This window comes from Sphaeramia orbicularis, chromosome 8 (assembly GCF_902148855.1).
Source record: "Sphaeramia orbicularis chromosome 8, fSphaOr1.1, whole genome shotgun sequence".
Classification (NCBI taxonomy): domain Eukaryota; kingdom Metazoa; phylum Chordata; class Actinopteri; order Kurtiformes; family Apogonidae; genus Sphaeramia; species Sphaeramia orbicularis.
Genome location: NC_043964.1, coordinates 51801359 through 51819041, shown reverse-complemented (window position 1 = coordinate 51819041; position 17683 = coordinate 51801359). Strand labels below are relative to the sequence as shown.

Sequence of the window (17683 nt, the reverse complement as noted above, 5' to 3'; positions counted from 1 at the left end):
ATAATAATAATAATAATAATAATAATAATAATAATGATTTTAACTGAGCATGTAGTCAGGCGGAGGAAGGAATACTTTGAGGAGCTCCTCAATCCCACCTACACATGGAGGAACACATGGAGGTAACGGAGCTGAGAGACCAGGAGACAGATGGACCAATCTTTGGGGCAGAAGTTGCAGAGGTAGTGGAACTACTCTGCAACGGTGGAGCCGGGGGGGTTGATGAGATCCACCCTGGGTATTTCAAGGCTGTGGATGTTACAGGAATGTCGTGGCTAACATGCCTCTGCAACATTGTGTGGACATCAGGGGCGGTGACTTTGGAGTGGCAAACCGGGGTGGTGGTCCCCATCTTAAAGATTGGGGACCAGAGGGTGTGTTCCAACTATAGGGGGATCACACTCCTCAGCCTCCCCGGTAAGGTCTACACCAGGGTACAGGAGAAGAGGGTACGGTCGACAGCTGAACCTCAGGTCACGGAGGAGCAGTGTGGTTTTCATCCCAGACGTGGAACCATGGACCAGCTCTTTACCCTTGCTAGGGTGCTGGAGGGGGATGGGAGTTTACCCATCCAGTCCACATGTGTTTTGTGGATCTGGAGTAGGTTTATGACCATGTCCCCAGGGGGATCCTGTAGGGGGTGTTCCAGGAGTACGGGGTGGATGGCCCCTTGTTAGCGGCCGCTCAGTCCATTTACTAAAGGAGTGCCAGCCTGGTCCACGTAGCCGACAGTAAGTCGGACCTGTTCCCGGTGAGGGTTGGACTCCACCAGTGCTGCCCTTTGTCACCAGTTCTGTTCATAACTTTTATTATAAGTTTATTTGTGGATTTTCAACATCATAACATGGATGCATCATACAGTGTGTACATTTTTACTGTCCTTCTAAACATAAGTCCACACCCCCAACTTAGATAGAAACACAAACATGTAAATATAAATATACCAAAAGACATCAGGAATAGGAACAGGAGGTACATAGCATCCACACAAATTCTAGATGTGAAAACAGCAAAACCTCTTGTTCCTATTCATACAGTCACTAATCATCTTTAACCAGGTGGTGATCACATACTGAGTCCCAGCTCCACTTTATCTGTTCACAATCAACCACATTGGCACAAGCATCTCATGAAGAAAGGTCCAAGTATTGTATTCCAACTTTATGGGCAACAGTGGAAAAGGATTTCTCACCTGAACAAGTGACACCAGCGTCCTCATCGTGTCCACAGTCCTCTGTTCCAAATCCTGGGTGTTGACACTCAGTCAGAGAACTCTCATTTCCTGAACAGGCCACATCATCGAGCCAGATTGGATCAGAACCTTGACCAAAGATGGCGGAACCTGGGGCACTCACTGCCGTCCCACAGTCCAGCTGTTTACAAACCACCTGAACATCATTTAAGTCCCATCCATCATCACAGACTGTTCCCCAGGTACCACCATGGAAGACCTCAACCCTACCAGAGCACTGAGTAAAAGCAGAACCAGCCAGTCTGATCTGAGAACCTGAGCAAAGAAAACAGATATTTACCATTTTAAAGGTCTTTGATTAAAACAAACAACTATAGCCTAAATTAAAAGTGTTTGATTAACATCCGTAAAACAGTCACTATTATTTTCCAATCTTAACTCACATTACAATGAAACAAACATACTGTTAGAGAAATATGATATTAGAATATTCTCTGTAAATACCAGGTGTCCAGAGCACAAGTCACGGATGGGTTGTGATGACATATCCTATGAGAAAGCACCCAGGATATGTGTACCATTCCTTCTCTACCTACATGTTTTCTGTCTCGTGGTGCCAGTTCAGGGCCAGAGCAGCCTGTTGCCCTTGGGGAGATCAGGCCATAGGGTAGGTGGGAGAAGAGTGCAAATGTGGTCACTGAACCCATGCATCACCGTGTTTTGAAAACCTAAGCCAATGGTAAACTTGATCAACATCATTATGTTTGGACACTTGGTCCAATGGTTGTAATATTCATGTTCTTTTATAAGATCTTAAACTTCTTGGTGTTAGTCAACTGCTGGATCTTGCTGTATGTACTTGACTCCTTGCAAGTAAAATCTTCTGATTCCAGAATCCAGTGACTCCATCTTTTGTTTCAGCGTGTATCACAGAATTTTTCTGACACATACTGTAAAATAGAACTTCTTGTTTCAATGTAAAAATGAGTAAAAAGGCTGCCTTAAATTTTTATGTTTAATGAAAAAAACAGAACTTGTTCTGTTAACATACGTCGTGTTGTCTCAATGAAATATCCTTCCTTGTGTCTACATCTGTTTTCTTTTTTGCACACAGATTTGTGAATTACCTCCGCCAGGAGGTGTTGTGATTGCTTTGCTTTGTGTGCGTGCGTGTGTGTTTGTTTGTTAGCAAGATAAGTCAAAAAGTTGTGGATGGATTTTCATGAAGTTTTCAGGAAATGTTGATACTGCTGGCACAAGGAAGAAATGTTTAAATTTTGGTGGTGATGGGGGGGGGGGGGGGGTGATTTGTCTTGGCGGAGGTCTGTGTTCTCCGAGTGCTTTTCTTGTATTTATATATATGTCTTATATTCAGATTCTTTTATCCAGTGCTTGTGTTTGATCTTTTTCCTCTTGTATATTTCTATTCTCCAGTCTTTCTTCGGGGGGGTGTCCTCCACACCAGGGGGTGGCTGTGGTTCCTTCTTGGGGTCTGCTCCTCCCTGGTGGGGTGGGGGTCCCTGCCGCCCACATGTGCTGGTGCTTTGTCCTTCTCTCTCTCTCTCTCTCTCTCTCTCTCTCTCTCTCTCTCTCTCTCTCTCACCGGTCAGGATGTGGCTCTCGGTTGGTGGTGCTGGTGTCTGGGGGCGGAGCCTGCCCCCTGGTGTGGATGGCTCCCTGTGATAGCCCCGCCTCCTTGACTTCCTGCTCCTCCTGTGTTCAGTCTGTGTGTGGGTGTGTGTTATTGTGCGTGTGTGTGTGTGTGTGTGTTGTTGTGCATGTGTGTGTGTGTGTTGTTGTGCATGTGTGTGTGTGTGTTGTTGTGTATGTGTGTGTGTGTGTGTGTGTGTGTGTATGTGTGTCCTAACATCCCCACACCTCCTCTTTTACTTCCTGTTCTCAGTCAGTCTTTTTCTGCGCTGTTATTTGAACAAATCAGCACTGGTAATATGGGTGTGTGTACTACATCTATACAAATATATAAAACACACATATACTACATAAATATCCATATTAATAAACAGATATACTACAACTATACAAATACATAAAACATATATACTATATAAATATCAAAATTCATAAAGATAAATACTACAATTATACAAATAAATAAAACATATATTTAGTACATAAATAGCCATATTAATAAAGATATATAAAACATCTATACAAATATATAAAACATATATATGCTACATAAATATCCCTATTAATAAACATATATACGACATCTATACAAATGTATAAAACATATATTTAGTACATAAATAGCCATATTAATAAAGATATATACAACATCTATACAAATATATAAAACATAAATATGCTACATAAATATCCATATTAATAAACATATATACTATATCCATACAAACATATAAAACATATATATGATAACATTTCCATAATTTAATGTTATTGTTTGCACTTTGAAGTTGTCATTATTTATAGGCATAATGTAATTATTTTTTTCACATCAAACCGAGAAGAAAATGTGGTCGTTTGTTTTTGCCAGTTATTCTGCTGTTATTAACTCCGCCAAGGAGGTTATGTTTTTGTAAGTGTTGTTTTGTCTGTCTGTGTTGAAGATAACTCAAAAAGTTATGAACGGATCTGGGACGGAGGTCTGCCCTCTCCGAGTGCTTCTAGTTAGTTGAACTTGTTTTTAAGTTGTTCGAAGTAAAAAAAAAAAAAAAAATCCATCTGAATTAAAAATTGCATGATGTAGATTATCCTGGTCCTCAAGAGCTACTATCCTGCATGTTTTAGATGGATCCCTCTTCCAGCACACCTGACAGTCGTTCTCAGACTTCTGCAGAGCTTGATGATAGGCTTAAAACATGCTGGATAGTAGGTCTTGAGGACCAGGACCGGACACCCCGGGTGTAGACGGATTTTTACGAGTTTGGTTAATTGCCTCCGCCAAGGAGGTTATGATATTGTTGGCGTTGGTTTGTCTGTTTGTCTGTCTGTCTGTGTGCAAGACAACTCTAAAAGTTATGGACGGGTTTGGATGAAGATTTCAGGAAATGTTGATACTGGCACAAGGAACAAGTGATTACATTTCGGTGGTGACTGGGGGTGGGGGCACTGATCTGCCTTGGCAGAGGTCTGTGCTCTACGAGTGCTTTTCTAGAAAAGAGAGCGCAGAACTCCATCAAGGCAGATCAGTGCCCCCACCCCCGATCATCACCAAAATTTAATCACTTGTTCCTTGTGCCAGTATCAACATTTCCTGAAATTTTCATCCAAATCCGTCCATAACTTTTTGAGTTATCTTGCTAACAGAAAGACAGACACACAGACAAACCAACGCCGGCAAAAACAGAACCTCCTTGGCGTAGGTAATAATAATAATAATAATAATGATAATAATAATAATAATAATTTTAACTGAGCATGTAGTCGGGCGGTGGAAGGAATACTTTGAGGAGCTCCTCAATCCCACCGACACATGGAGGAACACATGGAGGAAACGAAGCTGAGAGACCAGGAGACAGATGGACCAATCTTCGGGGCAGAAGTTGCAGAGGTAGTGGAACTACTCTGCATCGGTGGAGCCGGGGGGGTTGATGAGATTCACCCTGGGTATCTCAAGGCTCCTGATGTTACAGGAATATCGTGGCTGACATGCCTCTGCAACATTGTGTGGACATCAGGGGTGGTGCCTTTGAAGTGGCAAACCGGGGTGGTGGTCCCCATCTTTAAGATTGGGGACCAGAGGGTGTGTTCTAACTATAGGGGGATCACACTCCTCAGCCTCCCCGGTAAAGTCTACACCAGGATACAGGAGAAGAGGGTACGGTCGATAGCTGAACCTCAGATCAAAGAGGAGCAGTCCGGTTTTCATCCCAGACGTGGAACCGTGGACCAGCTCTTTACCCTTGCTAGGGTGCTGGAGGGGGCATGGAAGTTCACCCATCCAGTCCATATGTGTTTTGTGGATCTGGAGTAGGTTTACGACCATGTCCTCAGGGGGATCCTGTGGGGGGTGTTCCAGGAGTATGGGGTGGATGGCCCCTTGTTAAGTCGGACCTGTTCCCGGTGAGGGTTGGACTCCACCAGTGCTGCCCTTTGTCACCAGTTCTGTTCATAACTTTTATTATAATTTTATTTGTGGATTTTCAACATCATAACATGGATGCATCATACAGTGTGTACATTTTTACTGTCCTTCTAAACATAAGTCCCACCCCCAACTTAGATAGAAACATAAACATGTAAATATAAATATACCAAAAGACATCAGGAATAGGATCAGGAGGTACATAGCATCCACACAAATTCTAGATGTGAAAACAGCAAAACCTCTTGTTCCTATTCATACAGTCACTAATCATCTTTAACCAGGTGGTGATCACATACTGAGTCCCAGCTCCACTTTATCTGTTCACAATCAACCACATTGGCACAAGCATCTTATGAGGAAAGGTCCAAGTATTGTATTCCAACTTTATGGACAACAGTAGAAAAGGATTTCTCACCTGAACAAGTGACACCAGCGTCCTCATGGTGTCCACAGTCCTCTGTTCCAAATCCTGGGTGTTGACACTCAGTCAGAGAACTCTCACTTCCTGAACAGGCCACATCATCGAGCCAGATTGGATCAGAACCTTGACCAAAGTGGGCGGAGCTTAGGGCACTCAGCGCCATCCCACAGTTCAGCTGTCTACAAACCACCTGAGCATCGTTTAAGTCCCATCCATCATCACAGACTGTTCCCCAGGTACCACCATGGAAGACCTCAACCCTACCAGAGCACCGACTAGAACCAGGACCAACCAGTCTGACGTGATCTTTAGGAACAGAAAACATATTTACCGAACATTTTAAAGACCTTTCACTAAAGCAAACAACTATAGCCTAAATTAAAAATGTTTGACTAACATCAGAAAAAAACAGTCACTATTATTTTCCAATCTTAACTCACATTACAATGAAACACAAACATACTGTAAAATAGAACTTCTTGTTTCAACATAAAAATATGAGTAAAAGGGCTGCCTTAAATTTGTATGTGAAATGAAAAAACAGAACTTGTGCTGTTAACGTACATCGTGTTGTTTCAATGAAATATCCTTTCTTGTGTCTACGTCTGTCTTTGTTTTTGGACACAGATTTGTTCATTAGATGAACTCATTTTTAAGTTGTTTGAACAAAAAAAAAAAAATTAATCCAGTTGAATTAAAAATTGCATGATGTAGACCAGGTGTGTCCAGTCCTGGTCCTCAAGAGCTACTATCCTGCATGTTTTAGATGGATCCCTCTTCCAGCACACCTGACGGTCGTTCTCAGACTTCTGCAGACCTCGATGATAGGCTTAAAACATGCAGGATAGTAGGTCTTGAGGACCAGGACCGGACACCCCGGGTGTAGACGGATGTTTACTAGTGTGGTTAATTCAGATCTTTTATTACATCTCATCAGTCATGACTGGTGTTGGAGTCGAACCCACAACCTTCATTATAGGACGCACCTGTACTAATGACTGTACCACCTGTCCTGTTCAAGCCATAATTATCTATGTTTTTTTTTATTTCTTTAAGAATCGCTATCTCACCTAGTCATTTAAAAATTGACCAAGACAAAATTGAAAATGTCATAATAATAATAATAATAATAATAATAATAATAATAATAATTTTAACTGAGGATGTAGTTGGGCGGTGGAAGGAATACTTTGAGGAGCTCCTTAATCCCACCAACACATGGAGGAACACATGGAGGAAACGGAGCTGAGAGACCAGGAGACAGATGGACCACTCTTCAGGGCAGAAGTTGCAGAGGTAGTGGAACTACTCTGCATTGGTGGAGCCGGGGGGGTTGATGAGATCCACCCTGGGTATTTCAAGGCTGTGGATGTTACAGGAATGTCGTGGCTGACACGCCTCTGCAACATTGTGTGGACATCAGGGGCGGTGCCTTTGAAGTGGAAAACCGGGGTTGTGGTCCCCATCTTTAAGATTGGGGACCAGAGGGTGTGTTCCAATTATAGGGGGATTACACTCCTCAGCCTCCCCGGTAAGGTCTACACCAGGGTACAGGAGAAGAGGGTACGGTCAATAGCTGAACCTCAGATTAGGGAGGAGCAGTGCGGTTTTCATCCCAGATGTGGAACCATGGACCAGCTCTTTACCCTTGCTAGGGTGCTGGAGGGGGCATGGGAGTTTCCTTGGGGATCCTGTGGGGGGTGTTCCAGGAGTACGGGGTGGATGGCCCCTTGTTAGCGGCCGCTCAGTCCATTTACTAAAGGAGTGCCAGCCTGGTCCACGTAGCCGACAGTAAGTCGGACCTGTTCCCGGTGAGGGTTGGACTCCACCAGTGCTGCCCTTTGTCACCAGTTCTGTTCATTACTCTTATTATAATTTTATTTGTGGATTTTCAACATCCTAACATGGGTGCATCATACAGTGTGTACATTTTTACTGTCCTTCTAAACATAAGTCCACACCCCCAACTTAGATAGAAACATAAACATGTAAATATAAATATACCAAAAGACATCAGGAATAGGAACAGGAGGCACATAGCATCCACACAAATTCTAGATGTGAAAACAGCAAAACCTCTTGTTCCTATTCATACAGTCACTAATCATCTTTAACCAGGTGGTGATCACATACTGAGTCCCAGCTCCACTTTATCTGTTCACAATCAACCACATTGGCACAAGCATCTCATGAGGAAAGCTCCAAGTATTGTATTCCAACTTTATGGACAACAGTGGAAAAAGATTTCTTACCTGAACAAATGACACCAGCGTCTTCATCGTGTACACAGTCCTCTGTTCCAAATCCTGGGTGTTGACACTCAGTCAGAGAACTCTCATTTCCTGAACAGGCCACATCATCGAGCCAGATTGGATCAAAACCTTCACCAAAGTGGGCGGAGCCTGGGGCACTTACTGCCGTCCCACAGTTCAGCTGTCTACAAACCACCTGAGCATCATTTAAGTCCCATCCATCATTACAGACTGTTCCCCAGGTACCACCATGGAAGACCTCAACCCTACCAGAGCACTGAGTAGAACCAGGACCAACCAGTCTGATCTGAACTCCTATCAGACACAAAACATCACATACATAGAATATTATATTAAAAATTTCTAGCCAGTGTGAACTGAAATCAAACACAGGATAATGGACTGACCTGCAGCAGGTAAAGATGAGGTGAAGAGGAGACACACTAGAAAAAACAAAACAAAACATGACATGATTTATTACAGTTTTTACTGTCATATTCACACACATTTAGGCCCCATCCCAGTTCACCCCTTGGCCCCTCCCTCTCAGCCCTTGCACTTGGCACTACTCTTTGAAATGGAGTTGTAAGGGGTAGTGGTTGAAACATTCCCCTGTGAAATGACACAACCCTTCATCAGTCATCGATGCTTCTATAAACAGATGTTTGAACTTTGGGACAGAATTCTCCATGTGGTCAGCAGCTGGAACCGTCTGTGTTCCATGGGCTTTGGACATCTGTTTATGTCTGTCAACCGCAAAACGCATAAATGACACCTATAACACAATGAAACGGCATTAAACAGACAATTAAATGATTCAGTTGTTACCTCCGCCAAGGAGGTTATGTTTTTGCCAGGGTTTGTCTGTTTGTTTGTTTGTTTGTTTGTTTGTTTTTTGTTTTGCAAGATAACTCAAAAAGTTATGGATGGATGGATTTACATGAAATTTTCAGGAAATGTTGATACTGGCACAAGGAACAAATGATTACATTTTGGTGGTGATGGGGGCCACAGATCTGCCTTGTCGGAGGTCTGCGCTCTCCAAGTGCTTTTCTTGTTTCTGAAGTAAATCTGTCCATTTACGTGTTTCTTTGGTCACTGCTGCTCTGTTTTTCTGTGTTTACCTCCATCTGACCCATGATTGGAACTGAATTATGGCAGATTTCTCAGACCCCTGTGTTTGTAGTGTGGTCCTCAAAAATCTCCATTTGAAGGGTCAAACAGCCCTCTGCCTTTGCCCCTTCCCCTTAGCCCCTCCTCTCCCCCTTAGCCCCTCCCCACTCTCACTCATCGATAATCGGGACACCCCAACCCCTTCACCTGAACGCGCAAAATGGAGGGGTAGGGCTAAGGGGGAGGGGCCAAGGGGTGAACTGGGATTGGACCTTAGTGTTTCAGTTCAACATATAATTTAGATGTTATACTCTTTCAAATGAAATCTAATCAAATCAGACTGGCCCATCGACCACAACAGTTCCTCCAAAAGTCACTCATGCTGCCGTATCCATAATCTCTTCTGTGATGATAGACAGGTGTGTCACTCAGTGAACAATGAATGACAAAACACATCCTACAAGAATGAGGAAATGAAATATATGTGTTTTTTTCAAAATTCTTCTGAATGGTTTTGAGTGAAATATTATTTTAATTTGGATGGTTGACTTCTTGGGTTTAATCACATGTTAGTCAGTATTGGTCAGAATTGTTTGGTGTCACTAGATTTTCTTTGTTTCACTGGTCAGTTGTAAATTTCTTGGGATCAGCTTGTTTAGATAGGAACCATCTGTCTAAACAAGAGTTAAGTAGGTTCTGTTCTTCTTCTAGATACACGTCTGAACAAACACATTCACACACATAGTGTTGTCAAATATAGGTGATAACGGTAAATTGATTGTTGGAAATGTTTACTTAGAGTTAAGGCCCCGCATCTGTTTGATCCTTTTAGATAACGCTAAGTTAAAGACCAACCCACAAGGGGTTGAACCCATAGTTTGAAGGTCAGTTTACAAGGATTATAAAAGTGATGTGCACTGGAATGTTCTCGGTCCATTTCCTGACTTGGGGTGTGGATCCTCAGCTGAGTTATATTGTGTTTGTGATTAGATCAAGTCAACAATAAATTTATAAAAATGAGGACGTATGGATCTTTAAGGGTTAAAGGAGGACGTTTGGGTCTTTAAGGGTTAAAGGAGGACGTTTGGGTCTTTAAGGGTTAAAGGAGAACGTTTGGGTCTTTAAGGGTTAAAGGAGGACGTTTGGGTCTTTAAGGGTTAAAGGAGGACGTTTGGGTCTTTAAGGGTTAAAGGTGGACGTTTGGGTCATTGAGGGTTAAAGGAGGACGTTTGGGTCTTTAAGGGTTAAAGGAGGACGTTTGGGTCTTTAAGGGTTAAAGGAGAACGTTTGGGTCTTTAAGGGTTAAAGGAGGACGTTTGGGTCTTTAAGGGTTAAAGGAGGACGTTTGGGTCTTTAAGGGTTAAAGGTGGACGTTTGGGTCATTGAGGGTTAAAGGAGGACGTTTGGGTCTTTAAGGGTTAAAGGAGGACGTTTGGGTCTTTAAGGGTTAAAGGTGGACGTTTGGGCCTGTAAGAGTTAAAGGAGGACCTTTGTGTCTTTAAGGGTTAAAGGTGAACATTTGGGTCATTGAGGGTTAAAGGTGGACGTTTGGGTCTTTAAGGGTTAAAGGAGGACGTTTGGGTCTTTAAGGGTTAAAGGAGGACGTTTGGGTCTTTAAGGGTTAAAGGTGGACGTTTGGGTCATTGAGGGTTAAAGGAGGACGTTTGGGTCTTTAAGGGTTAAAGGAGGACGTTTGGGTCTTTAAGGGTTAAAGGAGGACGTTTGGGTCTTTAAGGGTTAAAGGTGGACGTTTGGGCCTGTAAGAGTTAAAGGAGGACCTTTGTGTCTTTAAGGGTTAAAGGTGAACATTTGGGTCATTGAGGGTTAAAGGTGGACGTTTGGGTCTTTAAGGGTTAAAGGTGGAGGGGTGAAGGGGGAAGAACAAGGAAGAAAAAGGTGGCAAAGACCCTCACAAGAAAATATCAACAATACCAACAATAAGAACCATGGTGATAATTATAAAGGAAGCAATAAGTAGAACCAGAACTGAGTAAAACTGGGCAGAAGAGAAAGAAAGAAAGAAGAAGAAAGAAGAAAGAAGAAAGAAAGAAAGAAGAAAGAAAGAAAGAAAGAAGAAAGAAGATAGAAAGAAAGAAGAAACAAACAAACAAACAAACAAACAAACAAAATTACAAAAAAAATAAAATAAAATACATAAGACCTATTAAATGATGAATATAAGAAAAGAAAAAATGAACTTAATATCATAAACAACAACTGCCCAAATAACACCAGAACCAAATCCAGCCAACATCAGCTGTTCACATGAATCTGCTGTGACAGAGAGACTGCATCAGAGGAAAGAAAGAGAACAAGGAAAGACACTGAAGAACACAGACATGGATCCACAACCGTACCCCCCCCCCCCCCCCCCCCCCAAGGACCAGGGGCCGACAATGAGGATCCCAAGGACCAGCACACCAGCAGCGGCCGAACACTGCAACCCCCCCCCCCCACCCGCCCCAAGGCAGCGAAGCACCACTGCGAGTCCCCCCAAGGCACGGCAGCTGAACAAAGCCCCAGCACCAACCGGAGCCCAAAGCAACACAAGCCGCTGGGACCCCCACCACAGCCCACCACCACTACTTTGTCCTTCGACATAAAACAGACTGTAAGAAAACAAAAAACATATAAATAAACATGAAAAGAAAGTCTGACTTTATTCACACATTTGAAAAAGAGTGGGAGGAAGTAGAACTTATTTCATCCCACCCCTTCTCCTACACACACACACATACATACATACACACATACATACACACGTACACATACATACACACATACACACACACACACATACATACATACAACATACACACATACACACATACAGTCGTCCTCAAAATTATTCATACCCCTGCCATTTTTTGTAACTTTTTGTTTTTGTGATGAAATGAATGAGTTTTGTCAAGTTTGTTTGTGACTTATATGTGATACACAAGTGAGGAAATAAGAACAAATGATACTTGGAGAAATACTTTATTTCAGGAGTATTTTATTAGAGGATTTCTAAAAAACGCCACGTTCAAAATTATTCATACCCTAGGTTTACTAAGTCCAAAGTCTTTTCTTAATAGTCAGTAGAATAGCCTTTGTTCTTGATAATGGTTCCTGTAAGTGTCCACAGGTTCTCTTCTGTCTCCTGTGGGGTTTTGGTCCACTCTTCCTGGACCAAAGCCTCCAGCTGGGTCCGGTTGGATGGTCTCCTACCCATCACTCTGGTCTTTAGCTCCCTCCACAGATCCTCTAAATGATTTGGGTTAGGACTTTGACTGGGTCATGTCCTTGAACCACTACTGCACTACCTTGGTGGTATGCTTGGGGTCAGTGTCCTGCTGGGACATCCAAACAGGACCAGTCTAGAGTTTCTCAGCACTTTCACGCTGTCATCCAGGACGTTGATATAATTATGTTAAATTCATGATGCCTTGTAACTTCATGAGGTTTCCAGTGCCACTAGCAGAGAAGCATCCTAGCATTATAGGTTATAACCATAGCATTATGTTGCCACCAAAATAACCGAGGTATGAAGGTATCACAGACAACCATCCAGCCAGTATTGCACAAAGGAGTTCTCCATGGATGCAGACACAGGAAGATGGCATGACTCAGGATGAAACATCAGGAGGCTCATCTGGCATTTCCTAGAGCTCTTCTTAACCAAGATCCAAGCTTTTGGTCATCAATCCAGTGATTTGATGAAACAAAGATGGAGTTGTTTGGCCACATGGATGTTGACTGCATCTGAAGGAAGCAAGGAGAAGAACGCAAGCTGAACACAGCCCCAACCATCAAGCATGGTGGTGGCAACATAATGCTATGGGGTTGCTTTTCTGCTAGTGGCACCGAGAACCTCATCAAGATACAGGGCATCATGAAAAAGGAGGATTATATCAACATCCTGGATGACAATGTGGAAGTGTCTGCTGAGAAACTCTAGATTGGTCCTGACTGGACGTCCCAGCAGGACACTGACCCCAAGCATACCATCAAGGTAGTGCAGTAGTGGTTCAAGGACATGACCCAGTCAAAGCTCTGACCTAAATCATTTAGAGCAGGGGTGCCCAACTCCGGTCCTCGAGGGCTACTATCCTGCATGTTTTAGATGTATCCCTCTTCCAACCCACTTCATTCAAATGATAGGCCTATCATCAGGCTCTGCAGAAGCCTGATAATGACCGTCAGGTGTGCTGGGAGAGGGATACATCTAAAACATGCAGGATAGTAGCCCTCGAGGACCAGGGTTGGGCACCCCTGATTTAGAGGATCTGTGGAGGGAGCCAAAGACTAGCGTGATGGGTAGGAGACCATCCAACCGGACCCAGCTGGAGGCTTTGGTCCTGGAAGAGTGGACCAAAACCCCACAGGAGACAGAAGAGAACCTGTGGACACTTACAGGAACCATTATCAAGAACAAAGGCTATTCTACTGACTATTAAGAAAAGACTTTGGACTTAATAAACCTAGGGTATGAATAATTTTGAACATGGTGTTTTTTCGAAATCCTCTAATAAAATACTCCTGAAATAAAGTATTTCTCCAAGTATCATTTGTTCTTATTTCCTCACTTGTGTATCACATATAAGCCACAAACAAACTTGACAAAACTCATTCATTTCATCACAAAAACAAAAAGTTACAAAAATATGGCAGGGGTATGAATAATTTTGAGGAAGACTGTACATACACACACACACACACATACACACATGCATGCATACAAACACACACACATACACACATGCATGCATACAAACACACATACATACATACACACACACATACACACATACATGCATACATCCATGCACACACATAAAGTATGTTTTATATATTTGTATAAATGTCATATATATGTTTAGTAATATTGATCTTTATGTGCTATGTATATCTTTTATATATTTCTATAGCTGTAGTATATGTTTATTAATATGGATATTTATATAGTGTATATATCAAATTCATTCAATCAACCAATCAAATTTTATTTACATAGCGCCAAATAATAACAAAAGTTATGTCATGACACTTTACACATAGAGTTGATCAAAACCAGACTTTATATATGTTTTATATATTTGTATGGATGTAGTATATCTGATTTTTATATGGAAATTTGTGTAGTATATATATGTTTTATATATTTATATACATGTTGCGAATATGTTTATTGTATATATGTGTGTGTGTGTGTGTGTGTCTGTGTGTATATATGTTTGTATAGATGTCATACATATGTTTACTAATATGAATATTTACATAGAGTATATATGTTTTACATATCTGTTTAAATGTCATATGTATCTCTATTAATGTGGATATTTATGTAGTAAATATATGTTTTATATATTTGTGTAGACACACACACACACACACACACACACACACACACACACACACACACACACACACCAGTGCTGATATGTTCTAATAACAGCACAGAAAAAGACTGACTGAGAACAGGAAGTAAAGAGGAGGTGTGGGGATGTTAGGACTTATGCACACACACACACACACACACACACACACACACACACACAAACAGACTGAACACAGGAGGAGCAGGAAGTAAAAGAGGAGGGGCTATCACAGGGAGCCATCCATACCAAGAGGCAGGCTCCGCCCCCAGACACCAGCACCACCAACCTAGAGCCACATCCTGACCGGAGAGAGAGAGAGAGAGAGAGAGAGAGAGGGACAAACCACCAGCACATGTGGGCGGCAGGGACCCCCACCCCACCAGGGAGGAGCAGACCCCAAGAAGGAACCACAGCCACCCCCTGGTGTGGAGGACACCCCCTGAAGAAAGACTGGAGAATAGAAATATACAAGAGTAAAAAGATGAAACAGAAACACTGGAGAAAAGGATCTAAATATAAGACATATATATAAATAGTGAGTATTTTAGTGAGTGTGAATGCTTGTACAGTGACTCAGTTTAGTGTCGTCATTCTGGGTTCATTTTATAAACTCTATAAATAAACTCCATTTATTCAAATACACTGATATTTAACTATTATATTATTCATGTCATATTCTAAACACACAGTGTTTAAATTATTAAATGTATATATCTGTGCAAAATACATGTGAATATAATGTTAGTATTATTTATATGTTGTAAATATTATAAAAAAGTGTATATGATATTGATAATTGAAATAAAAAAAAGTTTAATTTTACATTTTCTTTTGTTGTCCATCTGTGACGCTGACATTTGTCTAAACTTTCTATTTCGGGATTGATCATATTTTTTTTTATCTCTATAATCAATTATTGGGTTGTAAAATAGAGGGTTTAAGGTTTACACTGAATACATTTGAGGATGAAAATGTCAGAGGAACTTCAGACGTTCATTTTTTGTCCATCTGTGATGCAGTAGTTTTGGACATTTTTCGTGTAAAAATATTTAAACTAAATCTTTCCCTTTGAGTCTGTTTCAGATGGCATTTAGACCTTTATTCTGTGGAATATTTGTGTTCAACTGGTCTGGTTCAACAGTTATCAATCAAACAGTAGTGGGCGGTCCATCTGGGATGCACTGGACCTCGCACTAATACACTGTAAGCCCGGATAAGTAGAGTTTACTCAAAAAATTTGAGGCAATTGATTGCACTTAAATGATTTGAGTAATGATTGAGTAATCAATTGGTTTAAGTAGGTTCAACTTTAATGCTAAATGTATTGAATTTAAACAATTAAGTAGAAAACACTGAAAGACAAGTTATTTGTACTTTAAATCTGTTGTAAAATCAACCCCACCATCCAACCATTCAACTCAGCATTTTAAGTTACGCTGACTAATTTCTCAATTGCAGCCAAATTAATTCACCATTGATTAAACAACTTTTTTTTAAGTTAATCAAACTCAAAATTCTATTCCTGATCAAGATAGTTATGAAAGTAGTCATGCGAATATATCATAGCAGTTAGTGTAAGTTAGCTCAATGACATTTACCCATACAGGAAGTGCTTTTAATTTGACAAGATATTAAGATTTCCATTGTACAATAACAGTCATAGACGAACAGGAAAGCTATTGTTCTTCCTCTGGCTGAGAGTCATGGTGCAGCTGTACAAAAATACAAGAACAAACACAAAAAGGCCAATAAACACTGCCATACACACATTAAATCCAAATTAACACTAACACCACAACCCCGCTGAACCCCTGCACAGAAAAAGAACACATTTTCAACAACATGCCCAATACCCACAATGCAATGCGAAGATAAAAAGGTGTGGTCATGACTAAAACTGAGTGATTTAATTCTATTCAACATAAACTTTTTCATACTTTCAACTATGTCTACAAATGAACTATGTCTACAAATGAACTACTGAACATTTTATAGTAACATCATAAAACTTAAATCATTTAAGTGCATTGTAATTAAAGCATTTTAGTAAATACAAATTCTGGGCTTACAATGTAGAATAAGAAACTGTGAAAAATATATATATATATATTGTTGGAATTTAGTTGAAAAAACTCCGAATAAAGGAAAGGTGTGTGGAGTCAATGAAATAGTGTTATTAGAAAGGATAGTGTGGAGAACATCTGCCAGATTACCTTCTAGAAAATGGACAAAAAAGACGAAAACATGGGAAATATTAGAAACACATTGAACGACCACTTTGTTCATATAACACAACCTAATCAACTCCTAAACTAAAGTCAGTTTGAGCCTCATTTCCATCATGACAGACACATGACCATCAGCACACGCTATGACTGACATCAAACACACCCCTGACCCGTCTGTAACCACGGAGGTGAAGCGTCTCCATGGTTACCATGTCGACCCGTCCTCTTACCTTGGATCCAGAAGGACATAGAGATGATCATCACGCTGTGGTCCATGTCCAGTCCCGTGCTGGTCTCTTGTCTCAGTCGTCTTCTTCACTGTCTCTATCTTTGATCAGAACATCAGTCAGATCAAACTCATTCTTATCTCCTCATCTCCTGTGCTTTGGTTAGTGTTCTGTGTCACATGCCTTCACATATTTGGGCGGTAATATTCCACTGTCGACAGTGGCGGACCGTGCATTTCACACCTAGGCCTCCAGTAGTGCTCCATCTGAATCAATCCACCCCTTAATAACTATTTCATGGTTATAAAAACCATCTTATTCTGCAGAAATGCAGCATAAAGAGCCGTTGCATCCCAGATAGATAACTGGTGTAGCCACAATAAATGCCTTTACTGAATAAACAAACCTGGGGTGCACAAGTCTCCTTCTACTGCAGCTACAGCTGACACACAGAAAAAAGCAGCAATAATAACCTCATAAACTTGCAATATTATTGAGGAAAATAGCAACATTTTACTCACCAAAAGTTCTGATTCTTTGTACACAAATCCACCCTTCTTTCTTTCCTCTAAAACAGTTCAACTCCTCTGTTGTACAGATTATCCATGTGGGTACCGGGGGTACCGCTCGTAGTTAGTGGAGTGAAAGTGACGGACAAATCCTTTTCCTGGTTGTGACTGTCTTGCTAGCTTTGGAATTGTCCGACCTTTCTTAACAATGTCCAGCTTTTATTGAAAAGTCCGTCTTGAAAATGGCTTTGACAGTAAATCTGCGACCAAATCCATTTCTTCTCCTCCTTCAGCCGTTGTGTTTGGACT

At 41.3% G+C, this 17683-nt stretch overlaps 1 protein-coding gene across 1 annotated transcript; it reads right to left on the bottom strand.

Annotated features, from left to right (window-relative positions):
- Positions 1 to 1065: 1065 nt before the first annotated feature.
- On the bottom strand, positions 1066 to 16925 carry LOC115424874 (deleted in malignant brain tumors 1 protein-like). Its single transcript, XM_030142270.1, has 6 exons — positions 16869 to 16925; positions 8345 to 8380; positions 7938 to 8252; positions 5680 to 5991; positions 1193 to 1507; positions 1066 to 1094 (listed from the first exon to the last, which is right to left on the bottom strand). The coding sequence occupies exons 1-6, from the start codon at positions 16912 to 16914 to the stop codon at positions 1066 to 1068; spliced, it is 1053 nt and encodes a 350-aa protein (XP_029998130.1). The 5' UTR covers positions 16915 to 16925.
- Between the last annotated feature and the right edge of the window lie 758 nt (positions 16926 to 17683).